The sequence below is a fragment of the Haliotis rubra genome, unplaced genomic scaffold, assembly GCF_003918875.1.
Source record: "Haliotis rubra isolate DU_JTF1 unplaced genomic scaffold, ASM391887v1 Scf389, whole genome shotgun sequence".
In the NCBI taxonomy this organism is placed as follows: domain Eukaryota; kingdom Metazoa; phylum Mollusca; class Gastropoda; order Lepetellida; family Haliotidae; genus Haliotis; species Haliotis rubra.
In genome coordinates this window covers 286,201-306,589 of record NW_025767067.1, presented here as the reverse complement: position 1 = coordinate 306,589, position 20,389 = coordinate 286,201, and the positions used below count along the sequence as shown (strand labels likewise).

Below are 20,389 nucleotides of genomic sequence, written 5' to 3'. Positions count from 1 at the left end.
CACAATACATCTGTAGCAGATGTGGCTGAAATGGATTTCTTGTGTTGTGTATGGAATGTTCTGTATCTCAGTACTGATTGATTCCTGCGAGACATCTGTTGTATATTTCGCTATCAACGACATTTTGTCTCGAGCAGGGGCAAATTGTCCAAAGGACTGTGCTCCATATTAATATTTCTAATAATTTGTAAGGGATTCTGGTTCTATTTATCTTATGGAAACTCTTGAAAGATGCAAATGTTCACTAGATTGAATATTTTGTCATCATAAGCATAAAATTGCACATGCCTTTTTCAGGTTTTTAGTTACAGATAGTTGAATTTTGAGGACTAAAATGGTGGTCAGATTCTGTGACTTTGGTGACTGCGGATCCTCCTGCAACAATGATGCAGATTGTAGAGGCTCATGCTTTCAGTCACTAGGATGCCACACCTAGACTTAATTACATTCAGGCCATTGTGATGAAGCTGGATTATACTCACTCACTAGACGATTAGAATTTTGAACAATCTATAGACATGTTTTCTTTGAGAGGCATTTAGAAGTTGTGAAGATGAAGGAAAACTTAAGTTCAATGGATAGTCAACTTCTTTATTGCAATAAAGAAGTTGACTATCCATAGAACTTGACTATCCATAGAACTTGGTTTTCCTTTATAGACATGTTGATATAATATTTGGTTCATGGTTTCAGTTAACAACTGAAATATTTTTATATTACAATTACAAAGAAAATTTGTTATTTTTCATTCCATGGAGGCCACATTGGGTGAAACCCTCCACCAGATTATGTGGGCTCTCATTCATCATGTAGAGATTAAAGATATGTATGATGTAATTCCCTGTGTGGTGATAAAGGCTTTCCTAATTTTCAGTGGCAATTTCTCAAAATATTCCTGCATGGAAGTGAAATAAGTACAATCGATTGAAGCCTCTTTCCATGTTAACATTGTGATTCTCCAATTTTCTTCAGTTTGCCAACCTCTGTTACTCAAAACAGCTCAACCAGTCCAATGTCTTTCTTCCAGTCTGAAATGTACATGTACAATTACCACAGTTTGGCAACATATTTGATGGAACGCAGAAACTGACTCATGAATATGCAGATGAAAATACAAGTTTAATTTCATGAGGTCATGGCAATTTGATGAAACTTGTATCTTGTTAATGTAGGTCTAATGCATAGCACAGACAGGGCCAATTATTTCCCAGCACGCAAATGTATGAGTTTTCTTCACTTTCAATTTGCTGTCCAATCTGCAAGTATCACCTGAGGCCAGGATTCATTGTAATCAAGACTGGGAGGAGTTGTGTCCCTTGGTTTGTGATGCTCGGTTTGATGATGGATAAAGACTACTTAAACAATATGGGTTTTTTTTACCTTTTTTTCTTAATGTTGGAAAAAAATATTTCATCTATCAATGAAAATGTGATAAGGACACGATCCTGTGTGATTGGCATGTTCTGTTATCATGCATGAAGTACAGGATGCACAAAGTGCATGATATACCAGACACTGACTCTGAAAAACACCACGCTTTCTGGTTGAAATATAACTGTACAGGAATAAACTTGCAGATAAGTTAGAAAGTTATATCCAATTTGTGTTACTTCTTTAAAAAATAGCGAGCATTAACAAAAGGTGAAAAAATAATAAAAATTTCGTTATCTCTACTTACATCAGTAAAGAGCCATTTTATAGTGTACAACATGTGTTACACGGACAGATAGGTGATATAAACCGTATGATATATATCACAGAATGAGTGAAATGTACATGCAATAGACAAGTTATGATAGTATACATATCATATGAGAGATACTGAACAATATAACTGACAAATCATATGTTGGGTTGGAATGTGAGATAAACAGGGAGATTTGGTTCCAGTTTTTAGAAAGTATGATGTATGCATTTACTCCAGGAGTAATGGTTTCAGGCTGCAGATTAGTTGTCATATGCATTATTTATAGTTTGTTTTTGGGTAGTCAGCATATACTGGTATTTATTAACTAATAATAACCATTTAAAAACAAAGTTCTAAAAATGCTGTTTAAGATGATGATTAGTCTGTCTCACAGTCCCTGAACCACATTCATTTCCCCACATTAATTTCCCTACTGCCAAGCCCTCTCTGCAATGCTAAAGCCCTAAATAAAGCAAGTCTAGATTTCCTCAGGTTCAGGTTCTGAATCTCTGGTCTCCCTTGGGCTCCTTTTCAATATAAATGGGCTTGTTTGTTAGTATCAAAATTATATATATTCAGAGACTAAGCCTTAGTCTAGATGATGATCTGTGCACTACCCTACTCATTACAGCAGAATTCATGAAGATGTGAAGCCTCCATTTCTATGAAAAATAGAAAAAGATTGTCTGGTCCAGACGCTATTCACACTGCCATCATATAGCTGGAAGATTGCTGTGTGTGACATTAAACAACAATTACATAGACAGTCATGGTGTTGATGTAAATCTTATGTGTGACGGACTCGAGTCAACACTCGCATGACAGTTTGTTGTTCTGTTCTTGTATTTGTTGCCAATATGTGACACATGGTTGTGGAAGACAAATCAGGAAAGCACTGGAAATGTTTATTTGATAAAGTCTGACCTATCAACAAAACGTTTCACTGTCAAATCCACAAACAAACAAAATGGAAAAAGGTCTGGCCTTATGAGGTTTCCGTCTGTGTAAGTATCATGCTAATCACAATATCTGCCAGAGTGACAACCCGCTTGAATACAAGGATGATCAGGAGGTCATCTGTCGTGATCAAGAGGTCACCTATGTTGAGGTGTGACATGTCGTTGTACCAATGTACGGGATAATGATGTCAATACCATTCCCTGGCCCAGATATGTTGTAAAAAGGAAGTTACCTCTCCCTGATTGTTGTGCCACTCAACATTATTTATTTTAGTTTGCCATTTTATAAAAGATGTAATTATTCTGTTGCATCCACATCAGTCCTAACATTGATGCTGTTTGTTCCAGATCTACACAGATTGGGCCAACCATTATCTGGAGAAGGCCCGCAATAAGCGGTTTATTGCCGATCTGCAGCAAGACATCACAGACGGGGTGTTGTTGGCAGATGTCATTGAGGCAGTCAGTAAGTATAACACCCTCTTAGTCCTTTCATCTCAGGATGGCTTCATACAGTGGTAACAGTTGTTCAGTATCAGCTCAAATGTAGGTGTAAACGTCGAAATGTAAGTCAGTGTTTTTTATGCCTCTGTGTCTTCATCATAAATCAAACAGATGTTAATTACACAAGCACCAAGGATATTATTGTTTGTTTGGCCTTCTAGGTGTTGGTGAGTCAATAATACAACTGGATGTTTCGGTGTAGATTCTTGCACCGTTATTCAGCTAAATGTTTTATAAAATAATCTACACCGAAACATGGGTCTACGCAATAAATAAGAAGTTGTCCTTAAAGTCGTATGCTTCATTATTGTGGGAATCTTACCTTGCAAGGTACTGAGGGGAAGTTTAATGGAGTTTTATGTCTTGTTCAAGATAACTTTAGATATATAACATCATCTGTGGCTGCAGACTTCTGTAAGTTTTTTCGTGCAAGCCCACTGTGGTCAAAGGTTCAATTTAACATAGGAAGCCAACTCAGACACACTATACTCAGATGATGATGATGATGATGATGATGATGATGATGATGATTTAGAGATTTAACATGTGCTAATGTGTATTTTGCACACATCCACTATACACTGAGCCAACTGAGACATATCTGCTTAATCAAACCACAAATGTTCATTTCTGCTCTCTGACGCTCCACCCACAAAACCAAAGAGGTATCTTCACAAACAAATATGGAAAATGTTCTGCAAATCATGTGTGTATTTTGATGTTTGAGAAGTACTTGATGGAGCATAACTATTTACAATTACAGTTCTGCATTTTTTCATTACTGACTTTTGTTAATTCAGAGTCCCTGTCACAGACACTAACTATTCACCCAGAATAGTGTGTGGCCAAACAAAAGAGAAATACATGTACATACTATTTACAGTTTATCTGTCTTTTAGCAATACACTAGTAAATCTTGAGGACAAAATGCTATACGAGTGAGTGAGATTAGTTTTACGCCGCACTCAGCATTATTCAAGCTATATGGCGACGGTCTGCATCGATCTGCGCAATTGGGAACCGATGACATGTGTTAACCCAATCAGTGAGCCTGACCACCCGATTCTGTTAGTCGCCTCTTACGACAAGCATGGGTTACTGAAGATCAATATTCTAACCCGGATCTTCACGGGTAATATACGAGGGGCGGTGGTGTAGCCTAGTGGTAGCATATGTTCATCACACCAAAGCCAGCCCCGAGTTTGATTCCCGACATGGGTACAATGAGTGAAACCAATTCTGGTCTTCCCAGGCATGATTTGGTCTAGTTTTGCTAAAAGTAGCGTAGTTCTTAACTCATTCATTCACACACCCATGCTATACATCATCATTATGTGGTTTGTGCACATTTTGGCTTATGTAGAGTGTACACTCCAACCTGTTCAAATCCTCAGCCTACCTCGGTAATGTATACTTTGTTGGTATGGATAATGTAAAGAATCCTAAATTGCAGATCCTGGTTCTGATTTTGGTTAGCCAACACCGAACCTTTGCTCATGGTTGCCCTAACTCAACTACTCAATAGATTTTGAGGCTCAAACAGACAGGAGAAAACATGATAACTGTACTGTGTGAAGTTGCTGTAAAATCTCTATTGAATTGTGTCTCCAGCTGAACCAAAGATTTTATCTTGAATTCACATGATAAGATCTTATTGGAGAAATGTATATAAATAATATAAATATTTAATGAAAGCCATAATATTTCCATGTACAGTTGCATGCATTGCATCAGATCTTAACTTTCCTTTATACATGTATTGATGAGTTATTTTCATACTTGGTAAAGCTATTTCAAGAATAACAAACCTTCATTTGTATGACTTAATTGTCAACATGACATGAGAACACATCTAAAGGGACATAACTCCAACATCCTTAGCCTGAAATAAATAATGACAAATTTGAACATCATTTGACTATTTGACATGCAATGTATTTCCTACTTAGCTGATGTAAGACTTGGATCCTAGCTCCTGAACTTTTACCTAGTATATGTCAATGTCAGCAAGCTATCAAATGAAAACATTTAAAACTGAAAATAAGCACATGAAAGCAATATGTCCAAACAGTTTTTAACAGATAGGTTAACAAATGCATGTAAATGATGCTTCTGGTTTTAAGAAATGGTTGAGAATGACAAATGAATGGGTATATTGTATTTTGAAAGCTAAATAATGTATTGACACTGTTAACAGAGAAAGAAGGTAAATGTAACCATTAAGATAAAAAGAATATAATGTTAAGAATAAACATACAACCTTCCAGAAATACACAAATACATCAATACTTGTTCCTGAGTCATATGTTTCTGGTGTTTATTTCAGTTGTATATGTCGGGTGGTTGGGTAGCCTAATGGTTAAAGTGTTGGCTCGTCACGCCGAAGACCCGGGTTCGAATCCCCACATGGGTACAATGTGTGAAGCCCATTTCTGGTGTTCCCCACCGTGATGTTGCTGGAATATTGCTAAAAGTGGCATAAAACCAAACTCAGTCAGTCAGTCAGTTGTATATGTCAGTAAAATATTGCAGGGCAGACTTTCTGTATGAGCCAGAGGCCAAAGTGAGTGAGTGAGTGAGTGAGTGAGTGAGTGCAGTGAGTGAGTGAGTGAGTGAGTGAGTGAGTGAGTATTGCTTAATGCCTCATCAGCAAATTTGCATTTATTTTGCAAACATTCATCATGTCAAATTCTTTTGTTCAATATAAGAATGAACAATTAGGTTTGTATTAAAAGAACATATTTTGTGTTAAAAGTGGACCCCCAGTCAAACACCATTGTTTCAAAATGAAGAGCCCTATGTTTAATAAATACTTTGAGTTAGCCAACGTTCGTCACCACCTCAAAATATAACTGAATAAAAACGACACAGGGAACAAGCTTTTACTTCATGACAACCATACATTTAACACAGTGTTGTACTTCACTACATTTGATAAACAGAAGGTTTGTTTGGTGTATATATAACCTTGGTTAGTGTCCTTAACTTGTTTACATCCCAACACGGCATACAACTATACAACACCAAGCTTGTATTGTACAGCTCTGATTTCAGCTTCTGATAGTTCTAATCTGTCTAGACAAGAACACTGCAAGGTAGACCTTTGATGGTGTTGTAAATTTCACATCCTAAACGTCAAAGTTCTTGTTATCTGGAGGAGATCCTTCTGCATTGCGCACTAGTGTCTGAATCCCGGTTACACCTCTGTGTGAGCAGATCACAATATGCTTCATGTGAAACAATATGCAGATAGCTTTTTGCTGTTCTGTGAAAGTGACGACAGTTTTGTCAATTTCAAGGTAGCTGCCGGCCGTATCAATCATTTATCAGGCACACTTGCTTATATTCCAGACAACCACATGTTATTGACCCTTTCTGGAGGCTGATAATCAACTTTGCTTCACAGGATTTTCTCTCATGAGACACAATCTCTAAAAAACTGTGTAACTCAGCCAGGAAGTAAGCTTCCATTTGACACCTAACTGATTGTCTGTCTGTCTAGAATTTCATGCCTGTTCACAAAAATTGACAAGAATGGTTTGAAAATTAAGTTTGTAAAATGAGAATTAAAAAACTTGAGTAATACGGGCTGATGACTCTGTCGCATTTTTTTAGCTCAATTTTCAATCAGATAAGAGTGGTAGATTTTATCAGTGATATCCTGATTATGCAGATTCTGAGATATCCCGAGATGAAACAGCCCAAAAACAGCACCAGCTCATGCCTCACACATGTGGGTGATAAATACCATGATCTTATACACCATAAAACATAAAAATGCACAATTATGTGTAGAAGTGTGCAAGTTTTTATCATTTTTATTTTCTATCTGTCTAGCTGTAATATATATCTGTGTCAAAGGTTAGAACTAAACAGAGTGTTTTTTGTTAGTATTGACGTGATGGAAGAAGGGTGTTCAAAGTCTACTCACAAGGCACAAAGGCATAAACATACAGTTGATGATGATGATTTGGAGATTTAACGTATGCTTTCAAACATAATGCATATTTTGCACATGGGCAAAATGTACAGTTGGAACAATGGTACATTTAAAACCCAACTTGATAACTTAAATTCGCTGATAATATTTACGTATATACATGTGTAAAAAAACAAAATATGTACTAGAGTTTTTATTGAATAATTGTTGCAGAATAAAAATTATGTTGTGTACTTTTATGGAAACTGATAAGAATGTTTTTGGAAGTATTTGTGTGATCTCATGAGATAGATTTGAGCACATGTTATGAGGTTCACCAAATCAATCAGGATGTGAATTCTTCATGCATGTGATAAAAGCTCACTAAAATGGTCCTCATGAGGATGCTGGGTTAGAATTGGTCCCTTGCAGTGTATCCTGGTTGTAAGAGGGGACTTAATGGACCAGGTGATCAAACTCTGTTGATTGTCGTCATAGCACTGTGGTATGGGTCATTGATCATAAAACCAATCACCAGAAGGTCTGGATTATTTACCAGCTATCATGAACTGCTTTAAACAACAAACCAGCAGAACGAACCTTTGACGAAGCGTGGCCGTGCAGGCTCCCTGATTTAGGTGATGGTGTGACTGTGAGAATCGTTACGGTGACCATCATGGATTGCCTTGTCTTTGAAAAAATTATTTTTATTCAAACAATATTTATGAAGCAGCATGATAAGCATGTAAATTGTTTAATTTCTTGAAATTTTTGATGATTTTTATTTAATGTGAGTTTTAGCTGAAACTTGTCATCATACACTTTTAAAGCTCTAATGTGGCACAAAGCTGTCATAGTCCTTTCAAAACAAAGGCATCAACAGATGATTAGTATTGTTGTAAGGTCAGCAAAAATCATCCTCTTTAGAAAGTTCTTACCAAAGTGAAGATTTGATGATGTTTGCGAAACTTTGTGATCAGTGAAATGAGTATGAGTCACCACGAACATCATAGCACTGTCACCCTTTTGCCTTTCATGTATATCTCTACTGTTTTAAGTGTTTCAAGTTCACTTGAAAAGTACATGACATTGACGTCTTATGGACAGGTTCATGGCTTGAGGAAATTAAGCAATAAGACTTTTTAGAAATTCTGGAAGGTTGAATTGTTCTTTGGAGCTAACCAAGATGTTAAGGGACAATTTGAACATTTATAGGAGTGGGTAGATAGATAGGCTGACTTTGAAGTTGTTGTGTAGAGTGTAATCTGACGAGAGTATCCAGCTTGTACAAATTGTACAGATGCAGAAGAAAGTTGAAACACAAACTAAAAGGATTGTAGACAGTAGATCATGTTAGGATTTAATGGAAATTACATCTTTACGTAAAGGTGAGGGAAATCTGTATGAAACCTATCAATCATTTCTTTTCAAATCCTTTGTTGTTTTTGCCTTTTATCCATGACATGAGATGCTGACATGACGTATAACATACTGGCAAGGTATGTGTTATGTTCGTGGAACCAACTGTCTACCAGCATCCGTAGTGCCATGTTGCCAATGGTGATGGATCCATGCTGTGCAATCAGGAACAAGACCAAGGCATTAGACTTATAACATATCATTTTAAAGGCCTGTTTAGTCAGTGACATTACTTTATTTTGTTACCTTTAATTAACTGGTAACCATGGCAATTGTGCAGGTGATTGTCTTTATAATGCAGCTGCCAGCTGTACTAAAGCTGTATCCCAGTGAGCTGGGAGTTTTGGAAAGTGGGCCAGGTGGACTAGTGGTTAATAATATGAGCATCAGTATGTGACATTATGATGCAAAGCCACACAGGCATCTTGCTCACACATTGTAACTATCAAATTACCATTCATCATTTGTTGGGTTGTTGTTTAACACTGCATCCAGCAGTATTCAACCTATATTACCAGAGCCTTTCAAATATCAAGTCTGGGCATGATAATCCAGTGATACCTGGATCCCTTTAGCTGCCTGATAAGATGAACAAGCACTTCTGAAGACCAATTCTAACCTGGGTGTTCACGGGAGCCCATTTATAATAGACCTCCCATAAGCACTGGGTACTTTGGCATCAGTTCTGCCACAGAATACCTGAGGCTCTTGGTTAATGAAATAAAAAAATGTACATTTGGAAATGTCTGACTTTGAATAGTTTTAATTTGACAGATTAAGCTGAGGTTGGAGGCAATGTAAGACTTGAGTCCTGTCACATTCTAGCTGGTCTGGAACACCATGACCTGGCTATCAATCAACTCAAATGAACAGACAGAACGGTCTATTTTGGTCAGGGGTTGTACAGGATACTGAAGACTGTTGTATGTACACATGCATTATGTTAAAGATGCTCTTCACAGTCTGCTGCAAGACTTGGTCCAGACATTGTGGTTAAGCTTTGTATGACATTGATATACCATGTACACTCAGTGTACAGTTGTTTCTATATTATAATAGCTATTTAGAGGTCATCCTCAAATACTACTTAAAAACTTCCAGAATCATAGTGACATGGGTCATGACAGGAGACAATGTTTTACATTTAGTAATTATTTTGAGATTGTATCTGTAATGTGTACCATGATGTATAATATTAGGATCCTTTGGTGGTTACATGAAGATCCATTGGCTGTTACATTGAGCTCCTGTGGTTGTTACATTGAGATTATTGGGCTCTAACATTTAGATTCTTGGGTCTTACATTGAGATGCTCGGGTTCTTACATTGAGATGTTTGGTCTCATATATTAAGATCCTTGGGCTGTTACAATAAGATCCTTGGGCTGTTACACTGAGCTCCTTTGGTTGTTACATTAAGATTATTGGGCTCTAACATTGAGATCCTTGGAGTCTTACATTGAGATGCTCGGGTTCTTACATTGAGATTTTTGATCTCTTACATTAAGATTGTTACAATAAGATCCTTGGGCTGTTACACTGAGCTCCTTTGGTTGTTACATTGAGATTATTGGGCTCTAACATTGAGATCCTTGGAGTCTTACATTGAGATGCTCGGGTTCTTACATTGAGATCCTTAGGCTGTTACAATAAGATCCTTGGGCTGTTACACTGAGATCTTTTATTATATATTTAAATCTTTGATCTAATGGTAAGATGATTTGTTTGCAATCTGTATGATCCATGATGTGACATTAAGATCCTTGTCAAACATTTTTAGCCTTGACAAAACCTATTTTAAACAATTGATCTAGCTGTGAGGTAATGTCTTCCCTTATTATTGATCCAAAAAATCACGATCTCCAATCATAATGATTCTTATCAAAGGAAAACATCCCACAAATTACAGCACCATTGAACCAATTATTGGCAATCTGCAAGATCTTGTGTCAGGATTATTTGCAAGCCAAGGGGCAATAATATTCACTTCCAAAACAAACCAGATGAACTAGTTCACCTTTTGAATCTAGGATGTTCCAGCTGCTTAGTGTAATTGTTCTATGTACATACATGATGATACATAACAAGTAATATCATATTTGATACATTCTGGTCACTATATAAATATATCTTATCATTATTCAAGAAGAGTGCATGTGTGTATATTAGCATGAAGTTTTTGAAAACCTATTTGAGCATTGATACCGGACAGTCATGCTTAGTGAATCTTGTACAGTTGAAGTGGTAGCATTTTGATTTGGTAAAATTGTGCAAAAGAATTCAAAGAATAAGAAGGGCTATTCAATCTTGACTGTTCTCAGAAACAAACTCTTTTTGGTGTTTAACGAAACATAGCTGGGAAAAGTATAAAATGGATCACAGAAAATCAGGAATGACACCAGGTGTTTGTGAAACACTCTTGCTCAGTTTGAGGTGGTTCAGGTCAATCCAGTACTAATCATACCTAATTAATTTTGTCTTACTCTATTTGGTCTGAAGCTGATTCAGTGCAATAATGTATCATGAATCCTGTCAAGTTGAAGAGTGAGTGAGTGAGTTTAGTTTTACACCACACTCAGCAATATTCCAGCTGTATGGTGGTAGTCTGTAAATAATTGAGTGGGAACCAGACAAGTCTAGTTGAAGATGGTTGTACAGTACAATCATGAATGTTGAAAACGGTTGTACAGTACAATCATGAATGTTGAAAACTTGATATAGTCTTTCATCCACTCATTATTGTATTTTCATAATAGATCCATCTTTTATCATTGAAAGTCATCTAATGTGGATTCAGGATGACAGTATAAAATGGACTGTGTTGTATTTCTGATGTTTGATACTGGTATATTTTCAGTGTCAAGAGTTACTGACTGGAGCTTTCTGTTAGTTATAGCAATATGATGATATGATCTTTTAAGACCAAAATGTCAAGAAAATACTTCCATTTCATAGACAAATTTAAGGGCTGAGGTTTTTAATTTGGTTAAAGATGGACCCCATAGAATTTGAATTTTAAACATTGCTAAATTATATACATTGGAATTGAAATTCTGATGAGCATTTTTTTGTATGGGAAAATGACATGATGGATTAACAATTGTAATGTGAAAGAACTTCGTGGTCCTTAATGTTTTTCAGTAGTAAATATCTTGGGCTTTCTTTGAAACATTTTTTCAATGTTTTACATGCATAGAATTTGGCAATCTTGATCTTGAACACCGAAGATATGCTCCCTCCCAGCAGGTTCTCTGTTAAATACCAGTCAGCTATGTGACATCTTTCATATGACAGTTGCGATATCTCACACAGGGCATTAATGTGCCAGAATGCTCACGCCTACCAAGTCTTGAAATCTGATGATGTTGCAAATTGTTAAAAAGACTCATACTATTTTCCTATCTGTAGAACAGGGTTCCATTAACTCCAAGTATGCAAAAACTTAGTCGTGAAGTCAGATAATCACCTTCTGAAAATGTCAATGTGGATCTCAATGGCATTGAAAAAATACGCAAGAACAGAATCATCCTGTTCAAGTTTGATAAGGAAACCTTGGGCGACATTTCTTCTCCTGACATGGAATAACTTGAAAAAGTTTCTCTATGAGCGTATCGGGCCAGGGGACATTGACAAGCTCAAGATATATTTTCTTTTAATTTGGTAAAGTGTTTTGAAGGAAATAAATAACACTTTGACATCTTAAATATTTAGGTTTTTTTGAGTTGTTGAACAAGAAATGCAAGACATAGATAATTGGTGTGTGAAATAGAAGGAGAGACAAATGAGGAAAGGAATGAAGCAGAAGAATAAAGGAAGAAAGTGTTTATACTGATTGTGCTATGTCAGCTCTTTGTGACTTGAAGATTAAATAAAAAAGTTTGAGAGAAAACAAAAGACCTTGTTAGGTCAGAATTATATTGCAGTCTGGCAGATATCAGTTCGTTTTGTCTGAAAACATTTTTCTATAGCCCAGAAATAGATGAAAGGATTTTGAAGTGATACTTTCTGGTAACTGATACCCTTTTTTTGACAGAGGAACTTACATAACCTTTATGATGAGAAAATAGCAAGTGTGGGTTTCAGATGGTTGATATTCCAACCAATTTAGCAATCCATTAGAATCTTTGAAAAAACCTACAGAATTTGAAAAAAAAACAGATGTTGAAAATATTATATTTTTCTTCATTTTCTCCTATCTTACCAATATCAGTTCTGTCCCTATTATCAGGACCTTGTCCTTGGTCCAAGACATGATCTTAGCGCTAAGATGATTCATACATTAACATGGTACTGCAACAGGCTGAAGCACTATGATCACATTGTGTTTGGGGGCCAAGGACCTATAATTTCAGGAATGTTTCCTTAATTTAACATTGCCTAATAACAGACTTATAATTAAGATGACCATCACTCCCATAGTTTAACACACTTAGCACTAAGATCGCTTGTATGGTGGGGCCAGGACAATTGTTCTGCTCATATTCCCATACTTTAATATAATATTACAACTGACTTAGCATTAAGATGTTCATAACTTCAATACTTTAATATAGTATTACAACTGACTTAGCATTAAGATGTTCATATCTTCCATACTTTAATATAGTATTACAACTGACTTAGCATTAAGATGTTCATAACTTCCATACTTTAAAAGTATTACAACAGACATAGCACTAAGATCACTTTGTGTAATAGGGGCCATGGCCTAGTTTTTCGAAGCTCTCTTAGGGCTAAGATAGTCATAAGTGCCATACATTAACATTAACTTATGACTATCTTTGCGCTAAGAGAGCTTCGAAAATCTAGGCCCAGGACAGTAGTTCAGCCAAGACAGTCTTAGCGCTAAGATGATGGAAACTCGCATACTTGAGGATCATGACTTTCATAGAGCTTTGTGGATCAGGACCCTGGCAGAGAATGACACAATGCAGAGGACATGAAATGTATGTCCATTATTCTCTACCCTGGACACATAACCTGAATCCATTCAATACTCTTCCACCATATTACACAAATACTTGTGCTTTTTTTTAAAACTTGTACCTGTTGCTGTTTAAAAGTTTAGTTTTGTTAAATGTGGTTTGTGTCATTAATTTTGATTCAACTGATGGGTGGTTTGTTGTGAGTCAGACAAAATTTATCATTTCTTCTCCATGAAGCTAATCCAAGTGACGAAAAAGTTTCTTTTGATCAAGACTTTGATTCAAATTTAGCCTCTGTTACTTTGAAGGCATTAAAAATCATAGAACATCATGAATTTCTCTTTTTGTTTCTTTTTTTTGTGCGTGTTTGTACTCTATTTGTTGTAATTGTTTAGAAAAACTTGTAATTTGACTTGTAATAATTGGGGCCTATAGGGTAGTCTAGTGGTTACAGTATTCACTCATCGAGCCGAAGACTGGGTTCAGTTCCATACAGGGGAACAATGTATGAAGCTATTTTCTGGGGTCCCTCACTGTGATATTGCTTGAATATTGCTAAAGCAGCGTAAAACCAAATTCACTCACTAACATGTAATAATTAAGCAAAGCATATTCAGTGATGAAGCTTTATTTTCTGGACTCTACTCGAAAGATAGTTTTGATAACCTCACCCATATAAAATTAGAGGCAATAATGTATTGTAATTAACTTCCCTGTATCATTAAACAACAGGTGATGGGAAAATTATTTAGAGGTTGTCCCCACTTTTGACAAGGTGAAAGGTCAGTTATTTTCTCATCACTCAAAGCTGACTCCTGCCATCTTTCCAATCACAGCCAAAAATATTTACTTGTCAGGAAAGACAAACGTTTTTTGTAAGTTTTGGTAAGCTGATCTAAGAACAGTTGTGCTGGTAACTGATATACAGATCTCAGCCGTCGGGGTCAATCATTGTTTGTCAGGAAGAATGTGCCATTCACATGAAGTCTTTCTTTTCTTTGACTTCAAAACTAAAGAATTCAGTAGTTTGACAGCTCTCAGAGTGCTTTGGTGTTTAGTAAATTAGTTCTCATGGTGACTGGATCTCTCAGTTCATGGACTCACAGTAGTTTGATCTTTCATTGAAATTAGTTCTTTCAGTGGCTTGAACTTTCAGCAACATGTTTCTATACTGGTTTGATCCTTCAATGACATATTCTGCTAGTACTTTGATCCTTCAGTAAATTCAGCTCTTTTAGTGGTTTGATCTTTTAGTAATATAAGCTCCTTTAGTATTTGGAGTTTTTAACAATATAAGCTTTACTTGGTTGTTTTTTTCTTTCTATTTAATGTGTTGTTTTAGTAGTTCGATCTTTCAATAGAATAGGCTGTTTAAGTGGTTTGATCATTCAGTAAAATCAGCTCATACTGTGGCTGAAGTTTCCAGTAAATGCATCTCTTTTGTTGGATGAAACTCCTTGAATCCCAACCTCATTGCAGCTGTGATGTAATGGCTCCAGGTAGTAATATGATGGGAAGGACCCTCATAAGGTCAAATACCCACAATATCATTTCATGTATTAAAAAGATTGGTGATCAAACCATCATTGTTGTCCTCTCCATTAATTAAAGAATACAAGATTACATTTTCAGAGGAGCCAAGCAACACACTCATAAACAATCAAGGTTCTAATCATGGAGCAATTTTCTTGTGAATATGGCCATAATCCAGAATTCACAAAATGCCCCAAATATGACCTACCAATAAAACTATCAAGTAATTTTACTCAGAGCAATAAATGGCTTGGATGAACAAACACTTGCAATAAAACACACCTCGCTGGCTCCTTAAACTGTATCCAGTCTGTACTGAGGTTAGGTTTCTGATAAAAATGACTGTCAAATGAATGATTTGAATTCGCACTAGGGTTAAATACTTCAGACTCTCATGAGGGATGATTAGTCTGTGATAACGGCCAAGTAGAAGCGTTTTCATGTAATGTTTTGATAAAGCTTGCATTTGAAGCCAAAGTACTCAGTGCCTAAAGTTGCCCTAAACCATTAAACAAAATCCACTGGTGATGCGTAAGCTTCATGTAATTTCATATTTTTTATAATTTGTCCAAATACTTTTGTGAAACTTGGGAATTAATCAATCAAGTGATTCCAAATGTCTTTAAAGAAAAAAGCATGATAAGAATTTATTCCAAAGTGACATCTAATTGTGTTTTCATCTGTATTTAACCATTCCCTGATATGAATAATTTTCCCAAATTTTGTTTAATATTGATAAGATCTTTCATGGTTAACAAGTTCTATAGTTTGTGCGTTTGTTTCATGTATAATTCTTGGCTGTTTTGAAGTTTAACCCTTGACTGACAACAGAGCTGAAAATGTAAATTGTCATTAAAAGAAGTGTCCACCCTTTGGAAATCAGCGTCACCCCCAAAAGAATATTTCCTATTTAAGTTGGAGCACTCTCATTTGTGTATGTCAGTTTTACCCTGGCTCATTTTGATCTTGATGCTATGAGTGTTAACAGAAATGAAATTACTCATTCAATGTCTTGTCCTGAATATTTAGAAAACTGTTTCCTGAAATTAAGTTAAATTAATCATAGCTTACATGTTTTTATAGGTATTTAATCAGCTTAAATATTCATCCTTTTCCTGTTCAAACACCATATCCTTCATGATTCTGACAGTAATTTTATACGAACTATTTAATGTTTATATAGCTTAACTTTGGCATGAGAAATACCTTGCATACTTGTGTAACACTTTCACATACAATTCATTCTTTGGCTCTCAGAATAACAAAGATTTACCCATAAATCAGCAAGAGGTCACCATTTTGTTGTTTTAACGTTTCTTTCCATGTTGAAACATCTCCATCTTTATTTCATTGTAGGTTATTTTCACCTTTGTATTTGCCTATGATACTGGAGTTAGGCAAGGAGCTCTTTCATCCCTTATTTTCTTTCCTTTTTTGTGGATAATGATAAGAAACCTTTTCCTTTAGTCAATAGGACATTGACAAATGAATGGTTGAATGTTTATTTAACTTTTTACACATATTGATATTTTTTGTTATCATATATATTTCAGCTGTCAAAATATATCAGACATGTTTTAACAACTGTTTTGCGTACAGTATACACTCACGTTATAAAATTTTCCATTGATTTTCTTTGACACATGAATGCACTGATTTCTTATTCAAACATGTGAGTAATTAAACTGAATTATTATCTTGTTCTGATCACTTACTGTTGAAATATTTGTAATTAATAATTGTTCAGAAATCAAAAGACATTTTGTGAGTGTAACCTTACTCCACCATCATTTATCTTTGCAGTTCTTAAGGTCTCTTTAGTCACTCAAATGACAAAACGATTCCCATAATCATTAGAAAACTCTGATACAAGATAAACCACAGTATGATTCCGAGCATTAATAAGCAAGTGTTAATGTATCACTTTCAAATAGTGATGTTACCAGGTGTTCTCAAAATGATGGGGGCGGTGGGGTAGCCTAGTGGTTAAAGCGTTGGCTCCTCACGCCGAAGACCGGGTTCGAATCCCCACAAGTGTACAATGTGTGAAGCCCATTTCTGGTGTTCCCCGCTAAAAGCGGGGAATATTGTTAAAAGCAGCGTAAAACCAAACTCAGTCTCAAAATTATGAGCATATTCTACATCACTCTGTAGAGTGGTCACAAACACATACAAAGGCAAGGCAATTGTTCATACTGGCCTCTCTCTCAACTGAGATATCTTATCATTATAGTAAAGGTTTTGATGCTGAAACTCAAATATTTGAATACTTAATTTTGGTAGTATATCTATTACGTGGCTGCACTTGGAACAAGATTGGTTACTTAGAAATTATTGTCAGTTCACAGTGTGTTGCCTTTTGTCTTCAAACGTTCTGTGAAAAGCATTTGGTGTTAAACATTTTTTTTAATCACTGTCTAAAAGTTTCAGTTCAAAGTTTTCTTTCAAAAAGTTATGGAGTAAATGGTTTGAAACATTGGACATGCAAGAGTGCACATGTCCTATTTCAGAACAATATTCAATATGCGTGGCTTTGAAAAAAATACGAAAACAACTCCAGGAAAAATGACATCGTATAAGAAATCAAAAAGTGGAAATAAGGAAAGAAGTTTTTTTCTTTTAAGTGATATTCCACTCTTTTGTTGTTGCCACAGTGATTTACATGATATATCATTGGTTGCTATTTTCACGCATGGTCAAACATATTTCATGCAGAAAGGACAGATTTGTGACAGAATGAGATCATTTCCTGCAAAAAGTTCCAGTGTGCAGTGGAGTGTGTTTCTGCTGAAAACGAGACACTTTTTTGAGTCATTTTCATAGAATTGTTACTAGAAGTAGTCGAGATAAATGGCTCCCTAATGAATCATTTGCATGCATTATGTGATAATTTACAGTGTGTCGTGTGTCATGTTTATAATATAATGAAATACAATCAAACTAAGTCTGAAATGGACCATTCATCTGTTGAGGTTTATATTTTTAAAAGTGCATGATTATTGATTAAAAGTTAAATGTTGCATGATTATTGATTAAAAGTAAATTTTTATATGACTCAGAAGAACATTTCAATAACTTTTGATGTAATTAAGAAAAAAAGAAGCAAGTTATGTTTGCTATTGATGAAATTTGTTGTGAAAAAATAATTTTAACAACCTTTAGAGTCATTAGACAGAGAAAAAAGGGAATATTTGCCATAAAACTGTTTCATATTTGATTGAAATATAATAATAGAATTAATCTCATGTTACATTGACATTAGTCTATATTCATCCATGAAAAGAATTCAGAAATGAGACATTTCCTGGAAGTAATGAGAGATCGCTGTAAAATAGGTTGTGTTTTGCTCAAAAGATTTGTGCCTCAGTTGCTGAAAACGCAATGAAATTGTTCAAGTGATTAAAATGTCCCAGAGATATTTGAAAATATTACTGACTGGTTTTGTTTCATGATTGAGTAATTACTGAGAAAGTTCATGTGAGTGATTTTTTTATAGGCCAGTCATCATTATTCTAGCCAGGACATATGAACGTGTTGGTAAATGAGTCTGGTCTGGTTATCTGGTGGTTGACACAATGTCAGGACACAATGACACAGTCTTCAAGGTCACGCAGTGTAACCTGCTCGCCTCACTGCTATTACAACAAGTACACTGTATGGAGTTCTGAGTCAGACCAGGTCTCTAGTGTTTCATGCATATAGTGACAGACTCTGCAGTGTGCAGTGGATAGAGTGTCTGCAAGGAGAAGATCGGAGTTTGATCCTTGGTTGCATCATACCAAAAGATGGTACTTGTTTTTACTCTGCCTGGAGCTTGTCTCAAGGGGATAGAACAAGGACTAGTAGGCCCAGTGTCAGGACACTGGATCAGAAACAGCATTTATAGCTCTGCTACAAGACTAACACTTAGTCTCTGAATATATATAATTTTGATAGTACCAAACAAACCCATTTAAATTCAAAAGGAGCCCCAGGGAGACCAGAGATTCAGAACCTGAACCTGAGGAAAAATCTAGACTTGCTTTATTTAGGACTTTAGCATTGCAGATAGGGTTGGCAGTAGGGAAAATAATGTGGTTCAGGGACTGTGAGACAGACTACTCAGCTACTAGTGTGTACTCTGATGATAAGCTTAGGGAATGTTCAGCCAATGGTTTGCCTGGTCCAGGGTTAACTATATACAGCTGATATAGCTTAAATATTGCTAATATAAACAATATTCACATAGCATGGGAGCCTTGGGGACTATTTTTCTCCAGAAGCCCTAAGGATGTCCTGATGCATGTCACAGAGCTATGAAAGAGGCAACAAACTATGTATGAGTGTTATATTGAACATTCATTGGGTTTGTATACTAAATGATTATTCTCATCAGGGCTCGATTTAAGAGATGTTAACCCACTTGCACCAGGTGCAACCTAAGATAAAATCCTAGTTGCACCGGTCAAATTCAAGTTGCACTGTTTTTATTGCAATATGTAATATCAGAAATATGCTATTGAATTATTTAGATGTGTTATTCAGAAGTTTACCCACTCAAAATTGACTTGCGCCTGGTGCAAGTTAGACTAATAACTAGGTTGCACTTTGTAATATTGGGTTGCACCAGTGCAAGTAACAAAGCACTAAATCGAGCCCTGCTCATGTTCTACTAACGTGACTGAAGGATGGATTCAGTGTTATCAAGTAGTACCTGATATGTATGGTGAATAAATGTATGATTAAAATTTGATAATTTGTTTCATTTAACAAAAACAAAGTACAGTAGAGGATGTAAACTTGACTACTTTGATGCAGGCTATCAGCACTGGTATGCATTAAAGTACACTTCTCGAACAAAGTTCGATGAACATTGCGGCACAGGGACCTAATCGAAACCAAGTTTCAAAGAGGCCCTGCCAGTTTCAGTTTAACATTATTAAAATAACTTCAGTCTCACAAAAGCTACAATGGTTTTTAGTTGTTTTTTAGAAGCTGTGAGACTTTCTTCTGAATATACTGCCGTTTCTGTTGGTTTAATTGGTATGTGCTTGTTGTGAATGTGTATTTTGTGTGATGATAAGTCAACTGCATAAAACCTCAGTGACAGACTTTATTAGTTCACCTTTGCTGAGAATGAGTGAGTGAGTGAGTTTAGTTTTATGCTGTTTTTAGCAATATTCCAGCAATATCACAATGGATGACACTAGAAATGGGCTTCACACATTGTACCCACATGGGGAATTGAACACAGGTCTTTGGTGTGACAAGCAAATGCTTTAACCACTAGGCTACCCCACACACCTTGTGTCATATCAATTGCTGTTATGGTTAAGAAAATTATATTGGATTGCATTGTTGAAAAATTCAAAACATGGCAAACAAAATGAAATAACTATAATTTGAAGGAATGTGAAATAATGGTCTGAAATGGAATTTATCACCATTATGAAAATTTGCCTTAT

At 35.8% G+C, this 20,389-nt stretch overlaps 1 protein-coding gene across 1 annotated transcript in view; it reads left to right on the top strand.

Annotated features, from left to right (window-relative positions):
• LOC124286648 (neuron navigator 3-like) overlaps positions 1-20,389 on the top strand; it is a 543,359-nt gene that overhangs the window by 283,498 nt on the left and 239,472 nt on the right. Inside the window, 1 exon segment of the mRNA XM_046723050.1 lies at positions 2,995-3,112. Coding sequence (XP_046579006.1) covers positions 2,995-3,112 — 118 coding nt within the window.